This window comes from Thermobia domestica, chromosome 9 (assembly GCF_964235325.1).
Source record: "Thermobia domestica chromosome 9, izTheDome1.hap1.1, whole genome shotgun sequence".
Lineage (NCBI taxonomy): Eukaryota > Metazoa > Arthropoda > Insecta > Zygentoma > Lepismatidae > Thermobia > Thermobia domestica.
The window spans coordinates 35,241,840-35,265,241 of record NC_137462.1 but is presented as its reverse complement, the minus strand read 5'-3'; the positions used below and the strand labels follow the sequence as shown (position 1 = coordinate 35,265,241).

The 23,402-nt window shown below is 36.9% G+C and overlaps 1 protein-coding gene across 3 annotated transcripts in view; it reads right to left on the bottom strand.

Annotated features, from left to right (window-relative positions):
• The window catches only part of LOC145694555 (phosphoenolpyruvate phosphomutase-like), a 300,696-nt gene that overhangs the window by 22,848 nt on the left and 254,446 nt on the right, over window positions 1-23,402 (bottom strand). For all 3 annotated transcript variants that reach the window (XM_081770879.1, XM_081770878.1, XM_081770880.1), the window contains exons 2-3: window positions 17,698-17,762; window positions 13,049-13,195 (exon numbers count right to left, since the gene is read on the bottom strand). In XM_081770879.1, coding sequence (XP_081627005.1) covers window positions 13,049-13,195; window positions 17,698-17,752 — 202 coding nt within the window. In that variant the 5' untranslated portion in view covers window positions 17,753-17,762. The remainder of the gene's footprint in view (window positions 1-13,048; window positions 13,196-17,697; window positions 17,763-23,402) is intronic.

The following is a 23,402-nucleotide window of genomic DNA, read 5'->3' as shown; positions in this document are numbered from 1 at the left end:
AGACCCTGGCTAGAGCAGTTCCCTACCAACCACATGAACACCTTCGACCTATTTACATTAGTATCTATATTTAGTATTAGGTTATTTTTTCTTACATCTTTTCTCCTTTTTCGAAATCTACCCATTCTTTTGTCATCTATATCAAAAGGAATATCAACATCTTCGCTACTTAGTATATGAAGTTTTATAGTCTTCGCTGGTCTACCATTCGCTACCCTATCATACTGCTTTCTTTCATAATAAACATACATGGAAGAGCTATCGTTAACTTTATCGCGCATTATCTGGGGTTCACATAACAAATATTTATTGACACGTATATCATATCTACTACTACATACTAAGTCTAAACCTACATCTACATATACATCATTATAATACTCAGTCTCATTAGTTACATCATTAATAACATTTAAATGAAAACTAAGTTCAGGCACTCCTGACGCAGTCGTATCATTTCGCAAATTATCATTTATTTTATCTAAGGCACCACAGAAATTATCCTTTCCTAATTGTGTATCTGTGCCTTCAACACTATCAGTTACACATGACCCCATAGCTCTTATTTCTAGTTTTTCAGTAGCGAATTCAGTTACTTCGTTCTCAGAAGTTAATACTGACGACGTTATCGATGACATTTCATATAATATTTCATTTAAAAATGATTTCACACCAGATGACAAGTCGTGCTTAAATGCTTTCACGTCGGAAATTATCTGCCCAAATAACTCATCCATAGTATTAACTATGCTTTGTTGGCATGGAACACAAACCCAGCATGAGTCTACTTTAATGCTTCGTTCAACTCCGGGCTGTGATAGTTTCAAAAGTCAAAGTGAACTTCTTTCCTATAGGGATGAGCTCGAGTCGAGACATGTCTCGAATCTCGACTCGACTCGACTCGAATTCGAGTCGAGATTCGAGTCGAGACACACTTGGTAAAATTCGAGACGAGTCGAGACAAACGTATTTCTCGACTCGAATTTTCGAGTCGAGACACGAGTCGAGTCGAGACGGCTCTTAAAAATCTCGACTCGACTCGAATGTCTCGAAAATCTTTCTATAATTTTTGATATTATTTTGAAGAAAGTATTCACTCAGAAACAGCCTTGAAACCAATTCCAGCTTTTATTCCTTCAGAAAGGTACAGAACGCATAAAATTAATAGTTAATCTTTAAAGATCAAGATTTAATTTTCAGCTTAATTCAGTTAATTAGAACTAATAGTTAATGTCGTTGTATTTGGTTGTACTGCAAATATAATGATAATAATAATAATAATTGATTATCTAGTTTGTATAAAACTATTATCCGTAGTCTAAATCTAGTTTGTATAAAACTATTGCGATAAAGTGAACTTCATAAATTCTCTGAATGAGCAGTTGGTAGTCTATAGTAATTTAGCATAGTTATAATTATTGTGTTTTCGTTCCCATGAATCCATTAACTTCTGGATTATTCGCTTGCCCAACTATTCTGAGGCTTTAATATGTTGCAGCATATCTCGAGCTACGGATAATATATAATGTAACATTTGTTGTAAATCACATATTATGATACGAGACTATTTTACATAGTATATCTTATCTAATATAAATAAAATAAAGAGTTTGTTTGTGTGTTTGTCTGTCTGTCTGTGTGCGACCTGGGGACCAGACGAGTGGACCGGGAGTTCCCAAAATTTGGTCACGGGTACCTTAGTCCAGGCCCCAGATCAAGACGAAGCGTTTTTTAAAATTTCGAACCAGGGAGGTCTCGGGGGGGACGTTTACTGGGACCGACATGGGGACCAGACAAGTCGACCGAGAGTTACCAAATTTTGGTCACGGATACCTTGGTCCAGGTCCCAGTCTAAAACGAAGCGTTTTTGTCAAAATTGGAACCAGGGGGTCTCAGGGGGGCGTTTAGCGAGACATGTAGTAAAAGTAATCCAAATTGATCGACATTAGTGTCAAATCCATAGTTTTCACGGTCGCTGAGATCAATGGTGACACTTCCATCAGCGATGACTTGCAAATTCAGCTACTACTGTATGCGGGCCGGGTGTCAGCGATTGAGGAATACCGAGACATGTATAAATAGCCCATATTGATTGATACTAGTGTCAAATCCATAGTTTTCGCGGTCACTGAAATGAATGGTGATACTTCCACAGGTGTTGACTTCCAAATACAGCCCCCATGGGAAGAATGGATATATTAAGCTAGTATTACAATAAATGGACTGCTTGGATGCCAAGAACTAGTACAGATAAGTACCATTCACTTCTATGAATAGGTACTTTTTAAAAGGATTTTTGTAAACAGTAAGTTATAAAACAATGAACTACATACAGTAGTTATGGTTTTGGTTCCCAACATAAAAGAAATATGAATTGTTCATGAGATATTGAACTTCAACTTTCACTCCTGGAAAATTTCAATTTTGGAGTTAAGCCACTTGGCATCAAAGCAGTTCACTGTAAGATAAATACATTCCGCACATTAGTAACATAGTTGTTCAGGGGCCTTCGATTTCCATCCTCTCAAATGAAAGCTGAACGATTGCTTGATACATGCTGACTATATAGGAGAAATAGTGTATTAAGTTTTCGAGCTTTGGTGCGTTTCCGTATTTACACTCTGATATAACTTTAAGTTCACACTCAAATCGAGCTAATTATTTAATGCATTTCGAAAGCTTTTGTTTTTATGCAGCTCATTAAGGAAAATATATTTCATAATCGTAACATTTATGTACTAAGAAACTATGAACGTAAAGTGGACTCGACCTAGCCCCGTGGCCGCTGTGACTCAGTGGCACAGCTCTCACCCTTGGTGTGTGAGGACTCTGATTCTGTGTGTGTGTGTGAACTCCGCGGCTAGTGTACGCGTCTTTGCCGTGGAAGACTCGGGTTCAATTCCCGGCGCGAACTCATGTAGTTCGGATTCCACGTTAATCAGTAGGTCTACATTTCATATATCCTCGCTGCTGAAAGAGACGGTAAAGTCAAAATCAACTCAACAATATATATGTGTGTGTGCTTATGTGAATTTCCTCGTGGCTGTATGGTTAACACATACGCCTTGATCGTGGGAGACTCTGGTTCGATTTACGGTGGAAGCTCATGAAGTTGTTACCGGTATCCCACTTTAAACTGTAGATCCATGCCTCATATAACCATAGATATAATATATATGCCTTTGATACACTTATTTTCCGACTTGGAAGCCATCGAAAATTTCCGGACACAGAGTCCCGTAGACCGAAAATGAGAAACATGGGTATAGAGTAAAACAGCCATAGAAATTTAAGCTTTTTAGGCTACCTTAATCCTTACATATAATGCAACTAGCTTGGCCAAGTTATAATGGAGGAAATGCTATCATTGCAACACTCTGAGAATAGAAAATGTTCGTCAGGTATTACTATCCCCCCCTCTCCTGCAGAAAGAAAACCCTGACTAAAACTTGCTATTACTTGTTAATTTTGTACAAAGGACGCAATTAAAGTCCCAGTGTAACACCCCTTCACATTTAGATTTTTCCCCTGGAAGAAAACCAGTTATTATTGTTTCTTGATTTCTCAGTCTCACCTACATAAACATACGAATAGAATTGCAGGATAGGACATATTTAGATTGCTTGCACGTGACATCTAACTATATTTCTCATCATATGTGTCACAGATGAAAATTTCCGTTTGTACTGCCTCTATTTTCTGGTACATATGTTTCATTTATGTTGTGTTGCTAAAATTCGTTAGGAAACAAGTACAGACTGTGCCCGTGCGTCTGACAAAACGTAAATGTACTGGATAATTATTTCTTCCCTTTCTTCCAGAAAAAAAAGTAACCCATCTCATGTCGGCTAACAAAAGGAGGTAGCGGACCAAAGATAGAAGTTGTTTACCTAAGGTCGTTACACAGCAGGGGTTTCATTCAGTCAGAGGGAAAAGAAAAAATAATTTAAGGTTTCTACATTTGTTTTGAACTGCAATATACTTCTTCCTTTTATTTAAAGAACCATTTCCTTCTCATTTTTCTGCATCAGAAAAAAATGCAAAAGAATCACTAGAATGTGCCTATTTACCCAAAGTACGTACTAGATCACTAGTTCAATAGTAAAATCACTAAATCTAGTACGAAATCATAAATGTGGCATCCCTGGGTTGGAGCGAAAGTAATGGTTGGAGTAAAAACTAGTCCGTATTTCTACTGCGTTCTGTTGTTGAATTCACAGAAATGTTCAAAAATAAATTCAAGAAGTAAAACACGATCCTACAAAAGACTGTTTACTTGCTCACTGGTTTTCGTATTGTAAACTGAAAATCAAGTGCGCAGTCATGTTGAATACTTCTGTCCCTTTCTACTTTACAACTTGAGGTGGGATGAGGGTCAGGATAGATCTAGTGATATACCACTAAAGGAGGTGCTTCAGTACAGAGTCGGAAGCGGTATGTATTGTTTATACTACTTACAACGTTACCCCCCACATAAAATATAAATTCACCCTTTCTCCCTTCCCTTTTTCGAATACAATGAACCGACTCTTTTGCTGAAGAAAGATGCTAAAAGAAAATTGAAACATCTGTGTCTAAACTTTCTTTGAAGCGCAGTCTTTTGTATTTGTAAGGTTTTGCGAGTGTTTTCGAGATAGCCAAATCTTTTACCATGGACTCCTTCTCCGAACTGACCGTGAGTAAACACCCGATCTCGCTGTGCTCAATTTCTCTCGCACACGTGAAATGGGTTTGTTGTTTCCAAAACAAATAGGAAGTTACCTTGTGCTTTTGCATTTCTGCACGCACAGAGGTACCATTGTTGTTTTAATGATCAGAAGAAATATCAAAACCATCCGATATATATAATACGAAACAGCTAACAGAGGGAGGCAAAGATAAAAGTAGGCCTATACCAAGTTTTCCGCGTGGTACCATTACGGAGAATAAATATTTGATAAAGTCACGTAGATGCGCTTAAACCTATTCCATCTGTCCTTATAACTTTTCTGGTCTCATCAATTTCTCAGGAGAATACGTACAACATATGTCCAAATTCCATATATACTCTTTCTAAACTAATGAGTAAACTCATTAAGAACACCAACTGATATCAATAAACAGGAAAGAAAACAATACTTTATACTTCTATCATTTGGTACACATCTCTATGAAACACAGCTTGTTTCTTTTCAAAATAGCTCCTTCGTGTCACAGCTGTGGTTAGTTTTGTTTTGTGTTAGGATGAAAGAGAGAAATGCAACATTTGCTTCGCGGTGAAGTTATATATATTATTAACATGAGCGGTGATAAGCGAGGTTTAACAAAGAGCGCCTTTCGGATGCACAATTTAACGGGTAGTTTCAGTCCGTGTTGAGAATTGAACCAAAGCTATATAAGACATGTTATGACAAATCCAAAAGGTGTGTTGTATCGGTGCAGTACCAGTTTTTCACGTTTTTCAAAATGTTCCAAAACCCAAAGAATAATCTTTAATTTCTGATATTTTAGTCGTCACAAATTACAATTTTATAATGTAGTCAATGTTTATAATTACTGGGCAGTTCGGCGTTTAAACTAATGACATCATAATAAAGTCAAAACCATAATTTTGAGTTGAATTGATTCTGAGTTTAACGTCCCGTTCAGCAGCGAGGCTATGTGAGACGTGGACCTACTGATTAACGTGCAATCCGAACCACATGAACTCCCATCGGGAATCAAGCCCAGGTTTCCCACGCCAACGGCAAGTATGCTAACCGTTAGCCACGAAGGAGCTCCACCATAATTTTAGTGGGCGTTAAGAAATATCTCGCCAGTGCTTTTACAATAAATAAAATTTTATAAGTATTAAAGAATAGTGGTAAGAGATTTTATAACAGCTCTTTTATTTATGAGATGTGAGTATTTTGAAAAAAAAACAACAACTAAAGAATAGGTTGGCGGAACCACAAAAGACTTTCTTATAAATACATACGCACCTTACTCACCTTTTATAATTGCCATGCTTACGTTCTCCATAAAAACAGAAATTCTCTTTTAGTGATACTTCAAACAAGATCATGAAGTGGGTTCAAATTTAATTAAAGGCAAAATACAATACAATAATCCACAAATATTGCCTCAAGTGAGTTTAAAGATTTCTAAATACTAGTGCGAAACCGGGCTCTGCCGTTGCGATCGATTTACAGGTCTTGAGACGAAAGTAAGAAGGGACTTACGCACACAGTCAGCAAAAACAATTAATATGCCTGTAACTTTCCCCCAAATGGGTGTATCTTAAAACTAACCTCACCATTATTTTTCTAATTAAATTCTAGCCCGAAATTATGTATCATATTACCCTATTCCCATTTTGAAAACTTGACCTTAATTCAAAATGGTGGATTTCAAGATGGCTGCCATACGACTTCCCCTCAGGACTTATATGTATCCACATGGTTTTTCTTCACTTTTGTTCATTAACGCTCCGTTTACAAAGGGTAGTAAGGGACTTCTGTAGTAATCTCTAATAACCACATCACAACTCTTAAAAGTTATTAAAAAAATAGAAAACATGCACCATGGCAAAAATTTGTCATCACAAGTAATGATGCATACATGCCTTCTATCAGCAAAAAAAGTTTCATTGAAATTGGAGCCGGACATTTGAGTGATGTCCCTTGTGGGATGTGATTGAACGTGACGTCAGAGCACATCGCCCCCCTTCCCGGAATTTACGGGAATTAGGTGACCTGAGTGCAGGGGTGCCCATCCCCCCCAAAGCTGATGGCGCACTCCCCCCCCAAAACTAATAATCTCTTCCCTCCTCAAAACTCAAGTCCTCTAAAAACAATTGCCCAGTGTAGCAGTAGTTTTTATGGTACTAGTAATTGTTATTTTTGTTTTTGTTTTATTTCCTGTAGTGGTATTATAGAATGCTTGTAGTAGTAGTAGGGGCAGGAGTAGTTATAAAAATGGCATTACTTTTATTAGTAGTCTTGGTAGTGTACAAAACTAAATATGTTCAAGGGTATAAAAACTTCTACACACTGTGTATGGCACAGGTATTCTTTTTTTACAATTAGTAGTATTATTTTTTTCTTTACAAAATAATGATATAATTCCCTTGTACATGAAAAGTAAGACGCAACTTCCAAGTTATTGAGTTTGATACCAAAAGAAAATGTTATCCTCGAAATTAGTCTACAAAAAGAAGTGATATCCAACAAAAAACATTCCTGTAAAAGAGCCAAGTACGAGTGGCCTTAAAAAGAATTGAAATCACAAAAATAGGCGCCAAGTTCTGGTGGACAACAGTTACAAACACTCACTGGCTGACTTCAAATTTAGATTTGAAACTTGGCTGTTGTCTGTATGGTTACCACTAGCTCACACTTATGTCAAACTACTTTATAATTTTCAGCAGACAACATAGGCAAGTTTCAAATCTAAATTTGAAAGCGATTCCTTGAGTGTTTGTAACTGTTGTTCACCAGAACTTGGCGCCATCCTTTCGTATAGCAACTTGCGCGGTACTTCATTCAGAGTTTCTAAGCAGGGGGCAGGGGGATTCATTCTCGAGATTAAAAAAAAAATCGCATCGTGTTCCAATGTTATTCTGACGACAGCAAAATTACTTATTCGATATTAGAGTAAAATTCTTCCCCAATTTTTTTCTCGATGGCACAACTTGCGCCATTCATCCCTCCTGTGGGCGCCCCTTCTCTCTTAAAACGAACCAACCTTTCCTTTCATACGGCTACTTGCGCGGTACTTCATTCATCGAGTATCAAAGCAGGGGGTACGGTGGTTCACCCCGGAAAATTTTTGAAAATTAGCTTCTCAAAATCGTGTTTTAATGCTATTCCGACAGTAAAATTGCTAGTTCGAAAGTAGAGTAAAATCCCCCCCAAAATTTTTCTCAATGGCGCAGCTTGCGCCATACATCCCCCCTGTGGGCGGCCCTGCCTGAGTGAGCATATGTGGTGCCAGCTCTCTCCAGTGACCTATCAAGGATCATTGCGTGTATGCCAAGACGTGTCGCCGTTTTTATCCATGCCAAAAGTCGACATACTGACAATTAGGTAGGTAGTCATGATGGTCTGGCTGATGTGTGCGTATATTTTAACTCGTACATTTTGTCTCGACTCGAATTTCGAGACGTCTCGACTCGAATTCGAGTCGAGTCGAGACAGAGAGTGTCGAGTCGAGACACGAGTCGAGACAGAAACATATTTTCGAGTCGAGACACGAGTCGAGACAACATTTTCTCGAGACGAGTCGAGACAGGCTTAAATCTCGACTCGACTCGACTCGAATGCATCCCTACTTTCCTACAATTCGCACATGCCATCGTTTTTATGTTACTTCAATCTAGATTTTCTTTACAATAAACAAAACTTGCAATTCCTGATCGTCACTACCAGAATCACTTAACATCATCTATTTATATCAAAATATGAGTCACGCATCTCTCAGTCTCATCCCAATACTTCCGCTAATTATTCTAAAATCTCATTTTAGTCCTACCTGCTAAAGCTAACAATTTTTATTTTTTTAAGATAATAAAATATCCTTAGGCTGAAGTGTCGCCAATTTTGTAACGCTCATTTTCACGTCGTAAAATTAAGTAAAAACATACCAAGCAAAATCTTGGATTGGATTGTCAATTTTTTAATGACCTTATTTCAGAACCATAAAGAAAATAAAAAATTAAGAAAATTACAATAATGATTTCTAATTTACACGCGCAACGGAAATTTAACATTTATCACAGGTTCTTGCTATAGTAGTAGGCCCACAATGAGATTTTAGTCGGTGTGCAATCTAGCACATGTTCGACACAAACTTACACTGTACCTTATTACTATCAAATAATCTAGATATTTAATATGAATTTTTGGAATGGAATCATAGATTCAAAGTTGAAGTTATCATTTATTGATTCAACGAAAAGGAAAAAAAATACAATTTAGAAAGGTTACTGGTTTCGAAATATATTAGCTTTCAAATATCTTGACTTTGTACTGTTTCGGTTCTCATATTTTATCACTACATAGATTTCAATATACATGTCATTATTATTACAAGATTTTTATATTCATAGCTTTCCAGTACAAAGAAGAAAAGATAAACATATAACTGACACATTATTAATAGCTTCTTTTAGCAGGTCAAACAGATCAAAATACGTTAATATTTTTTAGTGGGACAATACTCATCAAAATGCGAATATTTTGCTACCACTATTTCATATTATTATGCACTGATCCATTTATTCTTCATTTAGAACGCAGGAAAGTACACAGAAAGGATTAGAAGAAAAATGATAACAGAAAATGTTCCTTGCACGTGCCCATACTTATACTACATTGCTATTCCACTTCGGGAATCATTTCTTAATTCATATGTTTGTAGCATATTATAACATTGGCTCATACGCCATGGGCCACATTTTACGTACAATACAAGAAGAAAACACTACATTGATTATCCCTATGAATGAGTATGTACTATATACAAATGAAGATGAAATAAGTAAAAAAAATCAATGTTTAGTACTTTCCTGACCATACTATTAGTATACCATTTAATTATACGGATCAATCAATACATCGCACTACTCAGAAGAAAAACGACAAGTTAGTTGACCATACCGGAGCTAACCTAGACTTTCAAATTATATCATTTAATTAAGTCGGTAAAAGTTTCGCACTGGAAGCTAATTCTATAGTCGTACTGATGCATACTAGAGATTTTGATAATAATAATACTAGCGGATTAGCGATAATATTACGATGAGACTATTAGATGCGTAACGCAACAAGAAGCACTATTCGCACATGATTGACATGTTACTATTGAGTACTGATGAAATTTTTAAGCAATTAATGTCTTCAAAGTTTCAAAGTTGAAAACACAAATGGTACCGCATATTAGGTTGTTCTCAGTTCGAAGGATTCGATAAAATGGAAAAGGCAAAGTTTGATTTTACCTGCTTAAGGGTTGTCTACCTCACCAGAACCCTCCTAGTGCAAACCTCTGCATCCCAATGAAGGAGTTTGATCCAGGACTGTCACTGGTGATGTCTACAGCCAAATGACCGGCTGCCTCGACGATTTTCATCCAAGGCTGAGTCGATCTTCTAGTGACGCATTTCATCCAAAACTGTTTAATTAAAATTTCGAGTAGGACCTCCACATTTCTTTGCCTAAATACTTTATATGTTAGTCCAGATTAAATTTTGTACACTTTGATCCTAAAATAAGACAATTTGGGCCATAAAATTTCGAAGGTTTTCCGGAGACCTACAGCGTCACTTATTTCACTTCAAATGAATAATGGTGGAACGTCATACATTGCTTGGCTATTACGAACCCCACTATTCTGCAATATACTATATCGTAGAACATAAACATTATCATAATTACCACCTTAAATTTTGAAAATCTAACGAATTATCAACAAATACAATATATTAAATTACATTACCAGTTCTTTAAATTAAGATTCAAAGTATTTATACCCATCACTTACTTACTCCTGTCCGTCCGAGTTGCATAGGCCAATCACAATCCCCCACCTCTCTGAAGTAGAAATGCCGGAAGTCGCCATCTTTAATTTCACTACCCATGATGCAATAGCACTCGACAGAGAAAATCGAATCACCGATGTTCGATTGTGGAATGTTTACGATCAATGTTATAAGTAAGTTTTAGTTAATAAAAATTTAACACATTCATTCTATGTTTTTACGTAGAAAATTTAGAAATATTCCGATATACTGTTAGAAATTACTTATGATTAATATTTGTTATATAAGGATATAGTGTACTGTTATTGAATAAGTGTGCAGTTATTGTTATTGAATAACCTTGTCCCCCGAAAGTTTTTATTCATAGTGAAGAAACATTTCAACAACTAACAGTAAGAACTAACCCATAAAAACAAATAAAAACGTGTATTTGCACTAATGGTACGACTATACCAAATGAGAGCCACTTAACAAAACAACAGGAAAACAATAACAATGTAAAGTACCGGAAAAAGGTTACGTTACAAAACTCTCCCCCAAATATTTCCTCAATTTTGTGTCCTTCAAATCCAGCGCCCAAGCACAAGCCCCGTTTGCTCCCACCTAATTACGTCACTGATTAAGTGGGACCAATAAGTCAGCAGAGTAGAATGGCTAATTTTCTTTCTACCTGAGGTTCAGAAGGATATAAAGAAAACTGAAAACAAGACCAAAGGTGGGGAAATTGGGTGAGAATTAGGATTTTTGATACCACGTACAAAAGAGGTGAATAATTACAGCTTCTGCTTGTATACCTAGTTGTATCATAAATACTGTCACAAGTTTGAATGTAAATAACACAGAGAGTATTAATACCAAGGCAATTTATTTTGGTCATGTTTTACATTGATATGTTGTACACCTGACGCACAAATCATTTTTCGAGATGTCCCCCCTTTGGCCTTGATGCAGGCACGAAGTCTGTCCAGCCACTGGTCAATGGCATTACGCACCACGTCCATGGGAAAAGTGTTCACTGCTCGGGTCAAGGATTGTTCCAGATTGTTAACAGATGGATGCCGTTTATGGCAGACCTTTGCCTGAAGGACTGCCTAAAATTTGTAGTCCAACGGATTAAGGTCCGGGCTGCTAGAAGGCCAATTAGCGGTAGAAATGAAGTCGGGGACGTTCCGTGCCTGCCAGTCCTGGGTTGTTTTCGCTTTGTGGCCTGGAGCGGAATCCTGCTGGAAGGTCCACCTTCCTCCAGGGAACATGGTAGCAGACAGTGGTTTCACTATAGGTGTTAGCACTGTGTCCTGGTACACCTTGGCAGATGTTTTAACACCTTGTTCGCAAAAATGCAGCTGGGTTGTGCCTGTGTAGCTCACTCCCCACCAAACCATCACTGAGGCAGAATGATGTGCCCTCTGAACCCTTGGAGCTGCCTCAGCAGCTGCAGTAGATGACGTGGCATACACACGGTCATTTTGGGCGTTGTAGGATTGCTCAATTTTAAACACTTTTTCATCAGTGAATAGAATCTTTCTGTCCAGATTGTTGGCGTAACGTCGCAACAGTCTCTTTGATTTAAGGACCCACTGCGACATTAATGTTTAGGTCAGAAAGTGAACAGTCCGACTCATATGCCCGTAGATGTAGGTCACTCCTGAGCACATGAGACATGGAATTTCTGTTGATGTTCATATCAGCAGCCATCACATTTTGTGTTCGAACAGGATTTCTTCGAATTCCTCCTGCGACTAATTTCTGAACCTGCGAGGTTCGTAACGTTTGTGGTCTGCCACTCCGTGCGCGGTGAGCTGCCGTTCCAGTCACGGTGTATCGCTGTATGGCGCGATACACGAATCTCTTGCTGATTTGTGGGTATTTCAGGAGGTTAAAAATCTCACCTGCTGTCTTCCCGACCTTGTGTAGTGCAATTACTGCTACACGATTTTCGTAATCGCCCCACTCCACCAGAACTCAGTACAATATCAACGTATGTGATGAACAAACACACACTACATGCATCTTCCGTTTATACACAGATGGCAGCACTGTGCCACTCCGGATGCCTGCAGCGCTACTCCAAACTTTGTGACAGTATTTATGATATAACTAGGTATACCAACTTATATTTTTTTTCGATATAAAAGCACTTCATTACTTTACTGAAGAACAATTGAATGGAAGAATATTGACTACTAGAATAGTGCACTAGATCCTTATTAACTGGATGTGCTGGAAATTATTATCGATAACCAAAGAGGCCTTCTGTACCAGTTTTCGCAAAATTCTGTGTACAGCAACGTAACGGGGGAAAAAAATGCAAATTTAGCATTGCCCTGACCCAAACCGTTACAAACTATATCCACAAAACAGTTTAAATCTGAATTATATATATAATTACAGTAGCGGATCCAGGATATGATCAAGGGAGGGCTGAATCATAGTTTGCCGCTTTATCCAGTGTAAAGCAGGATTGAAGCCCATTTTAACCAGTGTACCTGAGCGTCAAGGGGGAACTATAACCCCTACAGCCCTCCTTGGATCCGCGCCTATATATATACCAACCTGTTTCTTCAACGATTCGAGCGCTGAGTCCAGAGTGAGCTTCCATGATGAATTCCAGATCTGGAGACTGAAGCATCTTTTTCAATTGTGTAGTTTTCTTAACAGGACTTGACGCTTGATTGCTCGCTTCTCTTCTTGTAATAGGAGCTGGGTAAAAAGAGAAAGGAAATGTAATATCAACTTTAGTTTGCAAATTCTATATGTAGAGTTTCAGTAGATAACTACATGGAGTAAATTCTCAATAAATGAACACTCGGGCGATCATAATGGGATGTCACATTTTCTAACTTTTACTAAACTGGAAAAAAAGATTGGCGGTTCCCATGCAATTCAACGCAATAACACACCAAATTAGCTTCCCCTGCCTTCTGCAGGTGGATTGCAGAAATGAAACTTCCTACATATTCTTTTGTGATCGATCCAGGGCCGGCTCTAGGCAACTTGCCATCCCGTACAATGGTATCATTTGCTCACTTTCTTCAGAAAAAAATATTAAAAGCCACGATTTTAATATGCTACCTCATAATGAACACTCGCACTCAGAAACCACTAAACACTAGAAATACCATCTCGCTATGCATGTATTTTTTTCTTTAAATAATAATCTATTATGTTAGTTATTTAAGATAAAGCAAACACACTTGCAGAAGAAAGATGGTAATTATTTTTATAGAATTCAATATCGAGCTTCAAACTCAATATATCAGTTTGCAGTTTCTAGTGCAACTAGCTCCTTTATCTTTATTTCTTGATTTCCTTCTACATCTATTAAAAAAAATTTAAAAAACTTGTTTCCACCTTCAATGATAAGAAACTTGTTTGTGACAAAGACAAGACTAGTTTCCATATCAAAACTGTCATATCTAACTAAATGGAACAGGTGTTCTCTGCTGTTCGAGAATTGAGTTCTTGTATTTGACAGCAATCAAGCAATTCATACTGGGATTTATTTGACCATTTGCTTTAGCACTGTTCTATGACCTTAAGCTAAAGCGACCTAAACATGATTTATGAGTGTAGTATTCAACTAGAAGGTCAGTTTAGTAAGTTTAATTAACATGAAGTCTCATTCCAACAAGAAATATTTATTTTAAATAATATATTTACGGCAGCTTTTGCTTCCCCGTGCAACAGCCGACTCTGTATTTGATTGGTGTGATTGAAATGTCCACTGGCTATGTCATTCTTGCAAAGAAAGAAAAGAACTAGAGGGTACAGTACATTAGAGGTTAACTGCAGCCAAACACTTTCTGCCATCACTCAGCCAACATTTGGATTCCATAACGATAGAAGTGTGGAGTTTGCAATGCGAAGAAGTTCTCAACCAGACGTTGAAGTTCTCGGTTATTAGGGAACAGTAATGCCAACCCGTGGATGAAATCCCGTTTTGTGGGATTTTTTGGCATTTTTTTCCGGAAGAGAAAGTTTTTTTTTTTTCGAAATTAATCATTTATGGGATTTTTTAAAAAATAATCCACGCCAACAAAATTCTTTTGGGGTGGAAAATAGGTATAACGAATCATTAATAAGTGTGAAATCAATGTTAATTGTCAAATTTTTGGCTCGAAGTAGCTCGTTATCTGCAAAATGTATGTGGTTTTTGGAGTGACTTTAATCATGTGTGATTCTCAAAAATTAAGAACATAGGAACACAAATGCATAGGTCACTGCATTTCTGACAACAAGGTATACTTGTTTTCGATTAAGGAGTACACTTATTCATAAATTATTTTATAAACATGGAAAATTCCTTACTCAGATATCGAAATGAAATTAAATGAAAGCTTTGTTTTACGTCCCACGGTTATGCCGGTTAAGCTAAAAGAGACGGTGATGATGAGAAATAAATGAAATGGAATGAAGAAAGTGGTAGGAAACGGTAGAGCCCCGAGGAAACCTACGCACACGGTGTTTGTCAACGAAAAAGTTCACTTGGCGGGGGCTCGGATCGAACCCGGGACCCCAAGCACCAGAGGTGAACGCTACACCACTGAGCCACCGCTGCCCCTTACTCAGATATCGAAAAAGTGAGTAATATACAGTTGATTATTATTTTTCATATTCACTTTTCTTTTTTATAATCAATATGACGTAGGAAATTTTATGGCAAAATGGGATTTTTTGCCTTTCAAGATGGGATTTTTATAATGTTTGAGGTTGGCAGAGAAGTTATTTCCTAGCAAGACCAAAAAGTGATCGAGATGCCAGAAGAAGAGGTGATAGTTGGTGGGAGACTAAGTTTCATACTACAAATAATGGTTACTTTTTACGGTCCTTTAAGGCGTGTATTGTCGTGCAACATCAAGACACTATGTTTATTGACCATTGCTGGATGCTTGCGGTGCATTACATGAAGTTTAAAACTAATTGTCCGCAGTGATGTTTGACCTCGACGGAAAATACACGTGATGGATCATTCCTAATATAGACCATCCATACCAACAACACATTCTGCGGGTGAAAGAGTGGTTTTGGGAACCGTTCTGGACGTTGATCACTATCCAACCATTATTTTGGCCGTTTACGAAACGTAGATCTATTTTCATTTAAAAAATGACAATCCAATGCAGAAACCTTTCCGATTATTTCGCACACTCAGGGAACGACACACCGCCAATTGGTCATCCTTGATGGTTGGTGTCAATATTATGGCACCAATGAGTCCAACTTCTTTTTCCTCCTTTTTAACATATCGGTTTTGTGAAGCCATTGAACAACATTGATATGTTCCTGAAGAGCTCATGAAAACGTGCTATTGGTCGGTGTCTACAGGGCTCATTTTGTAATGCCACCGGCACAAAATTTCACAAACCAATGGTGTATGGTGCGTTAATTCATCATTCCTGTGCCAATGGCTACTGTTGATATTTCTCGCGGATAGGTATGCAAAATGTCCCAATTTGAACTCTCAATGGAAATCACTCAATTTATTTGTTCTTCATGATGAACTTGCACACACCCTGCTCTACTCCTGACTGACTGGACACCTAATCTGTTTTTCTGAACATTTACGAAGTTTGTGAGGTCGTTCGCGTGCTTCCATTACATAGGGCAGTTTTCTATGAGACGTAAAATTGGACACTTCAATAGCACCAAGGGAGTATTTTAAAAAATCGAAAAAATCGTGTTTTCAAGTTATCTTTAGCAAAGTATTTTTATTATTGTTATTTATTTAGTTATATTTATAATATTAACGAAGTTTCTATTATGTACACTATGTCCAAAATGATTGTAGCATATCTATAACTGTCTTCTTGTAAGAATATACTTTGATAATGATTTTGCAGGGTACTTTTAATACTGATACTATGTGTATAATCGGAAAATGTATATTTGTGGTAAATTTCATAGGAAAAGAATTATAAATACGAAAATTAGAATGAGTAAAACAAAATGTTGCAAAATGGACAAGAAAGTTTTATTTTCGTTTATTATTCTTATTTACTGCTCTTTTGACATGAAATTTGCCACATACATGACTTGACCGATTATATACATACTAACATTGTAAGAAATACCCTGCGAATTCGTTATCAAATTACATTTCTACAACATATTTAAAGACATGCGACAATAATTTTGGACATGAGTGTACATATAAGTTTTTAGTAAATTGCTGCAAAATGCAGCTCAGCTGCAACGTAACTAAAATTTTCTTACCTTTTAATTATTCGATGAGCGTAATAATTCATGTAGTTCATTCAATGTGTTCAGACGTTTGGAAGTTTTACAATACATAATTATTCTTATTGAACAATGAAATGAACATGAAGTGAATAATGAACAAAACAAGTTTAGTTCTGGCGATATCTATTTGATTAAATTGAAAATAAAACAAGTTATTTTATCTTTTATTTTTAAAAAAATCCTTTGGAAGCTGATTTACGGCGAATTAAAATTATAAATTTCGAACTTGGATAACCACCCGGAAGACAGTACATATTTTAACTTATTCCCTTAACTACTGCGCAATAAAACTTTCATATTATAAATATTGTACTATAAGATAGAGTTATGTTTCAGCTACAACACAGGACACTGATTTGTTTGATTGTGTCTTTTGATATCGAAAAAGGTAACAAATAAAAGAAAATAGTGGATTCGTTTTACAATGAGCACACAAGTTAGCACTTGCTGTTAGATCTTACTAGAAGTGTTCATCTTTATGAAATATTTATTTGCATATGTAAAGTATGTTAAAGCAACAATCTTATTATGAAATAGATATATTGTTTGACCGTTTCTTGTGTTATGTTTCACATTATCTTTAAATATTAATTTACATTTAAGGAAATAGATTTTGAGAAGAAACTTGCGCAGAACGCCATAATGCGTTGTTGCCAAATGTGTACGCTTAATTCCTGCACTCTAGCGTTGCAGTTCGAGAAGCGAAACTTAGCTGTGAATTCCGGTAAGGGTCTAAAATTAATTTCTCCAGTAAGTATCCAAGCAGAATTCCATTATAATTTCCTTTATTATGTGGCATAAGTAAACACTGGACACTATCTGGCAACGCCACACTGTACAAGCAGCATTTAGCATAGCACCAAGCACACCTGGTGATCCACCTTAACGACGCAGTTCCCGAGCCTATTTTTTTAATATTTTTGTTCCTTCACTTTAAGTCACTAGACTAATTCTTTACTTACCGACATTTTTGAAGCTGTTATATAATCTTGTGTTTTCCCTGAGTATTCTGAACATGGTGCTTGAACTGAAAATAAACAAATAAAAATAATGGTAATAAAATAGAAAATAAAGAAACTGATAGCAACAAAATTTGTAATAATCAATTTTTATACAGACTAATTTATATTAGGAAATCAATTTGCAATAGGATTCCCTTAAGTTAGAGATGTGAAATTCTTTATGTTAACTCTGAAATAAAAATATGAAAATACGTGATTTCAGTGTTTAAAGAGAGAAAGTGATTTCAGTGTCGTTTATTATACAACTAAAATGTCCATTTCTTTGGATTCACCATTTCAACTTTGCATTAAAAATAAGAGAACAGGCATTTTAGCGTTTTTGAATTCCGCTTCTAAAGGGAAAAAAAAAGACAATTTCTACTATATTTAAAATTGTGATTTTGGAAATAATTAAATCCTGTTATAATTAAACCAGCTAATACAAGCCAGTTTATACTACTTGTTTATTTCAAGTAGTAATGCTCCATATGAAATAGAAGCATTTTTATATTGGGTATTTTCTTGCTTGCATTAGACAGTCGACGGCAAAAGAATATATTGCATGAATCACGACTTTCCGATAAGATTTCAGCTTATTTATTTGGAAACTTTACGCTGTGTTACTGGATTGAATCTCTTAGACCCTATTAGGACATTAAATTCGCATATCAAATATGCTTCTCGCTATCTATCGTTTTTTTTCTACGGTCATCATTTTAATCACTTCCAATTTCACTAAAGTGGTAAGCGTGAAAAATTGTTGTTTTTGAGACACAGAATTGAAGTCAGAAAATAGTATCTAACTACAAGGTAAAGACCTGCACGGACCTGGCCTGGCCCGAGGCCCGAAGGCCGGCGCGGCCCGCGGGCCGGGCTTTGGCGGGCCGACTCTATTATTTCTTTGGGCCGGGCCGGGCTTGGGCGGGCCGACACTGATTTCTCTTCAGGGCGGGCCGGGCTGGGGCCGATTAATTGCAATTCTTTAATAATTATTGACATTCGTTAAACGATAATTAGAATAAAGGCAAACGTTGAAGAAGTGTGCCCGTGAAAAATGTTACAAAATGAAACTTCTAAAATTTATCGGGCCCGGGCCGGGCTTGGGCCAAGAATTTTAAAAAACTTATCGGAGCGGGCCGGGCTCGGGCCGAAAATCTCCAATACTTTTTGGTCCCGGGCTGGGCCGGGCCTACGTATATTCGGGCTGGATTGGGCTCGGGCCGAAAAATTCGGCCCGTGCAGGTCTCTACTACAAGGTCCTAAAGTTTTTGCTCTGACATCTGACAACAGTCACAACGGACGGACGTAGGCGTTCTGCAGAATTCCCTGTATTTACGCATTGCATAGTTTGAAAGTTTAGAAGACCTTAAATGTATAGGTATATACCACTGAGCCCTACTGAGCCATCGTGAGCCCCATGTGCTGTACATTTCGTATCCTGGTCCAAGCAGGGCTAGTTTTTCGTGTCGCACTCTGTATGATATAAGAAAAATGATTTTCCACGGTAACTTTCGAAGAAAAAGTGTTGCAACATGGCGTATATTTTCTTCGAAACTTTCGATTCTACCCACTATTTCGGACTGAAATTGCTCAAGAATGTAAGAATGAATTTACTCTTTCTCCCTATACTAGGATTTGCTCAGATATATTCCACCATAACCTTCGATTAAAAGGGTTAAAATTAAAAAGAAATTGAGAATACCGGATCCTGTAGTTTGAAATATTATCGTACTTTCACACTGACAAACGAAAATTACTTTTTAAACAAATTTAAAAGTAATTTGATTCGAGCATTGTTTTCTTGAAAATAATATCTTAAAGTTGTAATTTATGAATGTAGGCAGTATGTGAAAAATTAAAGTACTTTCTTTAATTTGGGATACGAGTTTAAAATCATTCTAAACATTAAGCTCTTGTATGTAAAGCTTTCTAAACATATATATTATGCTATCGTCCGTAATACGTGTCATCATTCGTTGTCAATGTTAGTATGTAGAATTCTAGGAATTATTTCCATTCAATGCTTATTTTTATTATATTGTTTTTTTTCTTTTTTTCTTTTTTTCTTTTTTCTTTTTCTTTTTTTTTACGATTATTGTTTGTAATTCGATAGATTCCGGCCGGATGCTACTGTGACGTGTTGTTTATTGCCTTGAGTTTTTTTAATGCCATTAAGCTACGTTTGTATACATACACTACATTCTTCCTGCATGTGGTCACCATCGTATTAAATATCAATACTATGAGACGATCACAAGTCGCCCGGATAATGTATTGCACAACTATAAACAGGATATGACTGATCTTGAAATAAAATACGAAGATGGTTGTTTTTGAAGCGTGCGATCGTCACTTCGATTCCCGAATGAAAGTATTATTCGATGTTGATCTAAAATCGTGAGACACTTAGAGGAGCTAGTTGAAAATACTTGAATCATCTTCTTAAAGTCATCGAATCGGCGTTTAATTCATGGCCAGATGTTGTCTTTTAACACATAGATCCGTGACACATGCGTATGGCACCATTCGAAATCTTGCTTCAGTCTAAACACAACGACTTAACAATGGATCTTAGATAATTAGGTTACAAGCAGGAGCAGGCGCGCACCCAGAAACTTTTGTTGGGGAGGGTTCAATGCTAGAAGCCACTACGTCTATTTAGTGGCGTAACTAAAGGTTCCCCCCTCCGCAGACAGCGTGGAATAGGACCACTTCTAAACGTCCCACTTCACGATTTGGGTGGTTTGGGGCGCTGCAGTGCGGAGTCTGCGGGGTCCTTATTTACGCCCCTGAACGGGTATTATTCGGTACCCGATAAGTAACTTAATTGTAAAATACTTCCACGTATCTTTTCTAAAAAAAGAAAAAAGTGATAGAAGTAGATTGTTTTTATAAGAAAAAGAGTACAGATGAGGTGTAAAATCAAATGTTCATGCTACATCAATCATTTCTCTGTTAAACAAGTTTAGTTTAAGAAAGTATACGAAGGTATGTTAAGTTATTAAGTTCGAGGGGGAGTCCGCACCCGGTGGACCCTCCGTGGGTGTGCCCCTGAGCAGAAGCTTCCTAAATGACCTATTATATTAAAATGATATTGATCTATTTTGGGATATAATCACGGGAAGACAGCTGAACCGATTGAAATGACATTTTGGATATAATTTTCACCTACCTTGAACTGGATTTTTATCATATCCCTTTGGTCAAAATACACATTCTAAGGGAAGAGCGGAGAGACAAAATTTACGCGTAAAATTTAGTATCTCATGATTCTGTCAAGTTAGGGAGATGAAACTTGGTATTTAAACTCGTATCCCAGTGTTTCTGAGAATGAGGGTGTTAAGAGGGAGAGAGCATTTTCTATAATTTATTTCTTCACATTGAAACCGATGTTTGTTGTTGTGATGGAATCGCGCGGAAACGGTTGAACAATTTGAAGATAATTTTGGAGCATAGTTAAGTGCCTATCTTCATCTAAGTTATTATCATGTTAATTTGATTAAAGAGCGTATCCTAAGGGGGTTTAGAGCAGAGAAGTGGGCTAAGTGGGTCAAGATTTGTGAGTGAGTCTGTGGGTCGTGCATGTTGGATGGGCAACATTATTAATCGGGTGCTGTAGCAGAGAATGTCAAAACAAAATGTCGCCCTGTCGATATTATAACATTTCATTGAATTATTAGTTTAAAAGCTACAAAAGTGTTTCAAGATAAATGGCTCACTTTATATGTGCACTCGGACATTAATCATTTTCGAGGCACATTTCATGCAGATACCTAAAATTCTCAAAGTAGGACCCCAATAAAAAGCTCAAATGTAAAGAAGAAAAGAAAAAGGAAAAGAAAGAACAGGAAACAAGACGGAAAGAAAAATAAAAGAGAGAAATGACCTCTTTTTGAAATATTTTTTTGGATCAAAAAATCCAAAATATTTCATTCAAAAATATTCTTGTAGGTCTTATATCTGGAGAACCACATATAGTGTAGCCTAATCCAAGCTATCAGTTAACCCAGTGTGATGTGCTTATTCCGTAGAAAATACGAAAACTCGATTTAGGAGCCGTTCAAAAACTTTGTGGCCTCTATCCTAAAACTAATTATTGGCCAAGATCGCAATCTTTTGATGTGTGTGTGTTTTTAAATCATTCCTAAAATTCTTGGCTAAGATTGCAATCTTTAGATACATTTTTTTTTTATCATTCCTAAAATTCTTGTTCACAACTTCTTCTGTAGACCTAGATTAAGATTTAGGATTTAGATTTCTGGGCTTTCGGCATCTAAGGCCATTTAGCCCTTCCCGATTTGAGGGATGACGTCCCTCGGCGAGCACACAATCCAGGGAAAGGGAAGGAAGAAAGGATTGGGGAAGGAAGGAAGCGGCCTGGGACCTATAAGTTAGGTACCACCCGGCATTTGCTTGGTGTGAATGAGGAAAACCCAGGAAAACCACATTCAGGGTGGCTGACCTGAAAAAGCGTGTTACACTTTTTTAACCGAGTGACCCGACCGGGAATCGAACCCGGGACCGCTTGTACCGAAGGCGAAAGCGTTAGCAAATCATCATAAATTTTAAATGTTATTCTTCTTGTGCTTCTCGGAAAAATGACGAGGATACAGTTGTTTATCAGCAGTATTATTCACATCTACTTTGGTAAAGATTTGGTAAAGATGAATGTGATTTTTTTTGAATACGTGCAGGCAAATGGAAAATTGATTGACTCTGTTGCAAGAAAGCCGTTTGACATTATAACTGAAAAGAACATAAAATAAACTTAGTTCGGTATAATATCAAATTATTTCACATCAAGATTTTATTCTCTTTTTCAGTAGTTCATCCCTAATATGCTAAGAGTCGCAGTACATAAAAGGTGCCACAGTTCACATCCTCAAGACATGTTTAGCCATATATTAAGTAAACAATGCAAGAGGATGCATAAGGCGACTCAAGAAAGAATGTTAGTGTTCTACATCACAACTCCTTTTTCGCCATCACCTTGTCAGCTGATTTGTCTTATATAGATAATTCTATACTATATTCAATGGTATCATATATACTTCTATTTTCATATTTATACTGGCAACGTAAATAGCAGCAATACAAAGTATCAATATCAATATTGAAATACTTGTATGTTTTTTGTAGTGTCAATCAAATCTAAAGACAAGATAATCGGGGATAAGGGCCGTCTTAAGCATCCTTTTGCACTGTTTGCATTGTTTGCTTAATAATTATAAAACTTAAAGAAATAGTTATTCTTCTTACAGAATCTGTTACAATTACTAAAGAAAAATTCTCTTGAAGAAGTCCCTCCCTGGACAGAATTCCTCGTTTCGAAAGATTAGGCAGAACGGGGATTCCCGTTCTGCCTAAAGATAAGACCATTTAAAATATTTTCTACAAAGTGCTGGAGGGTCTTTAGACAGAACAGGAAGACACCATTAAAAAATCTTTGCCATTTTGGTTTTTAAAAGATTTTGATTTCTTGTTTTTAAGTGCCAATAGAATAAAAGAACTTACTTTCGACAAGATAAATTTTCAAGCAATGCACGCAACGCAAGATTTAATGGAAATCAACCTTTACACGGCTGTGATCGTCACAACAACGTTTGATCAATCAATTGCCAACAATTTCATCTCGACGTCACGCCAAGTATGAAAATGTCGACGCT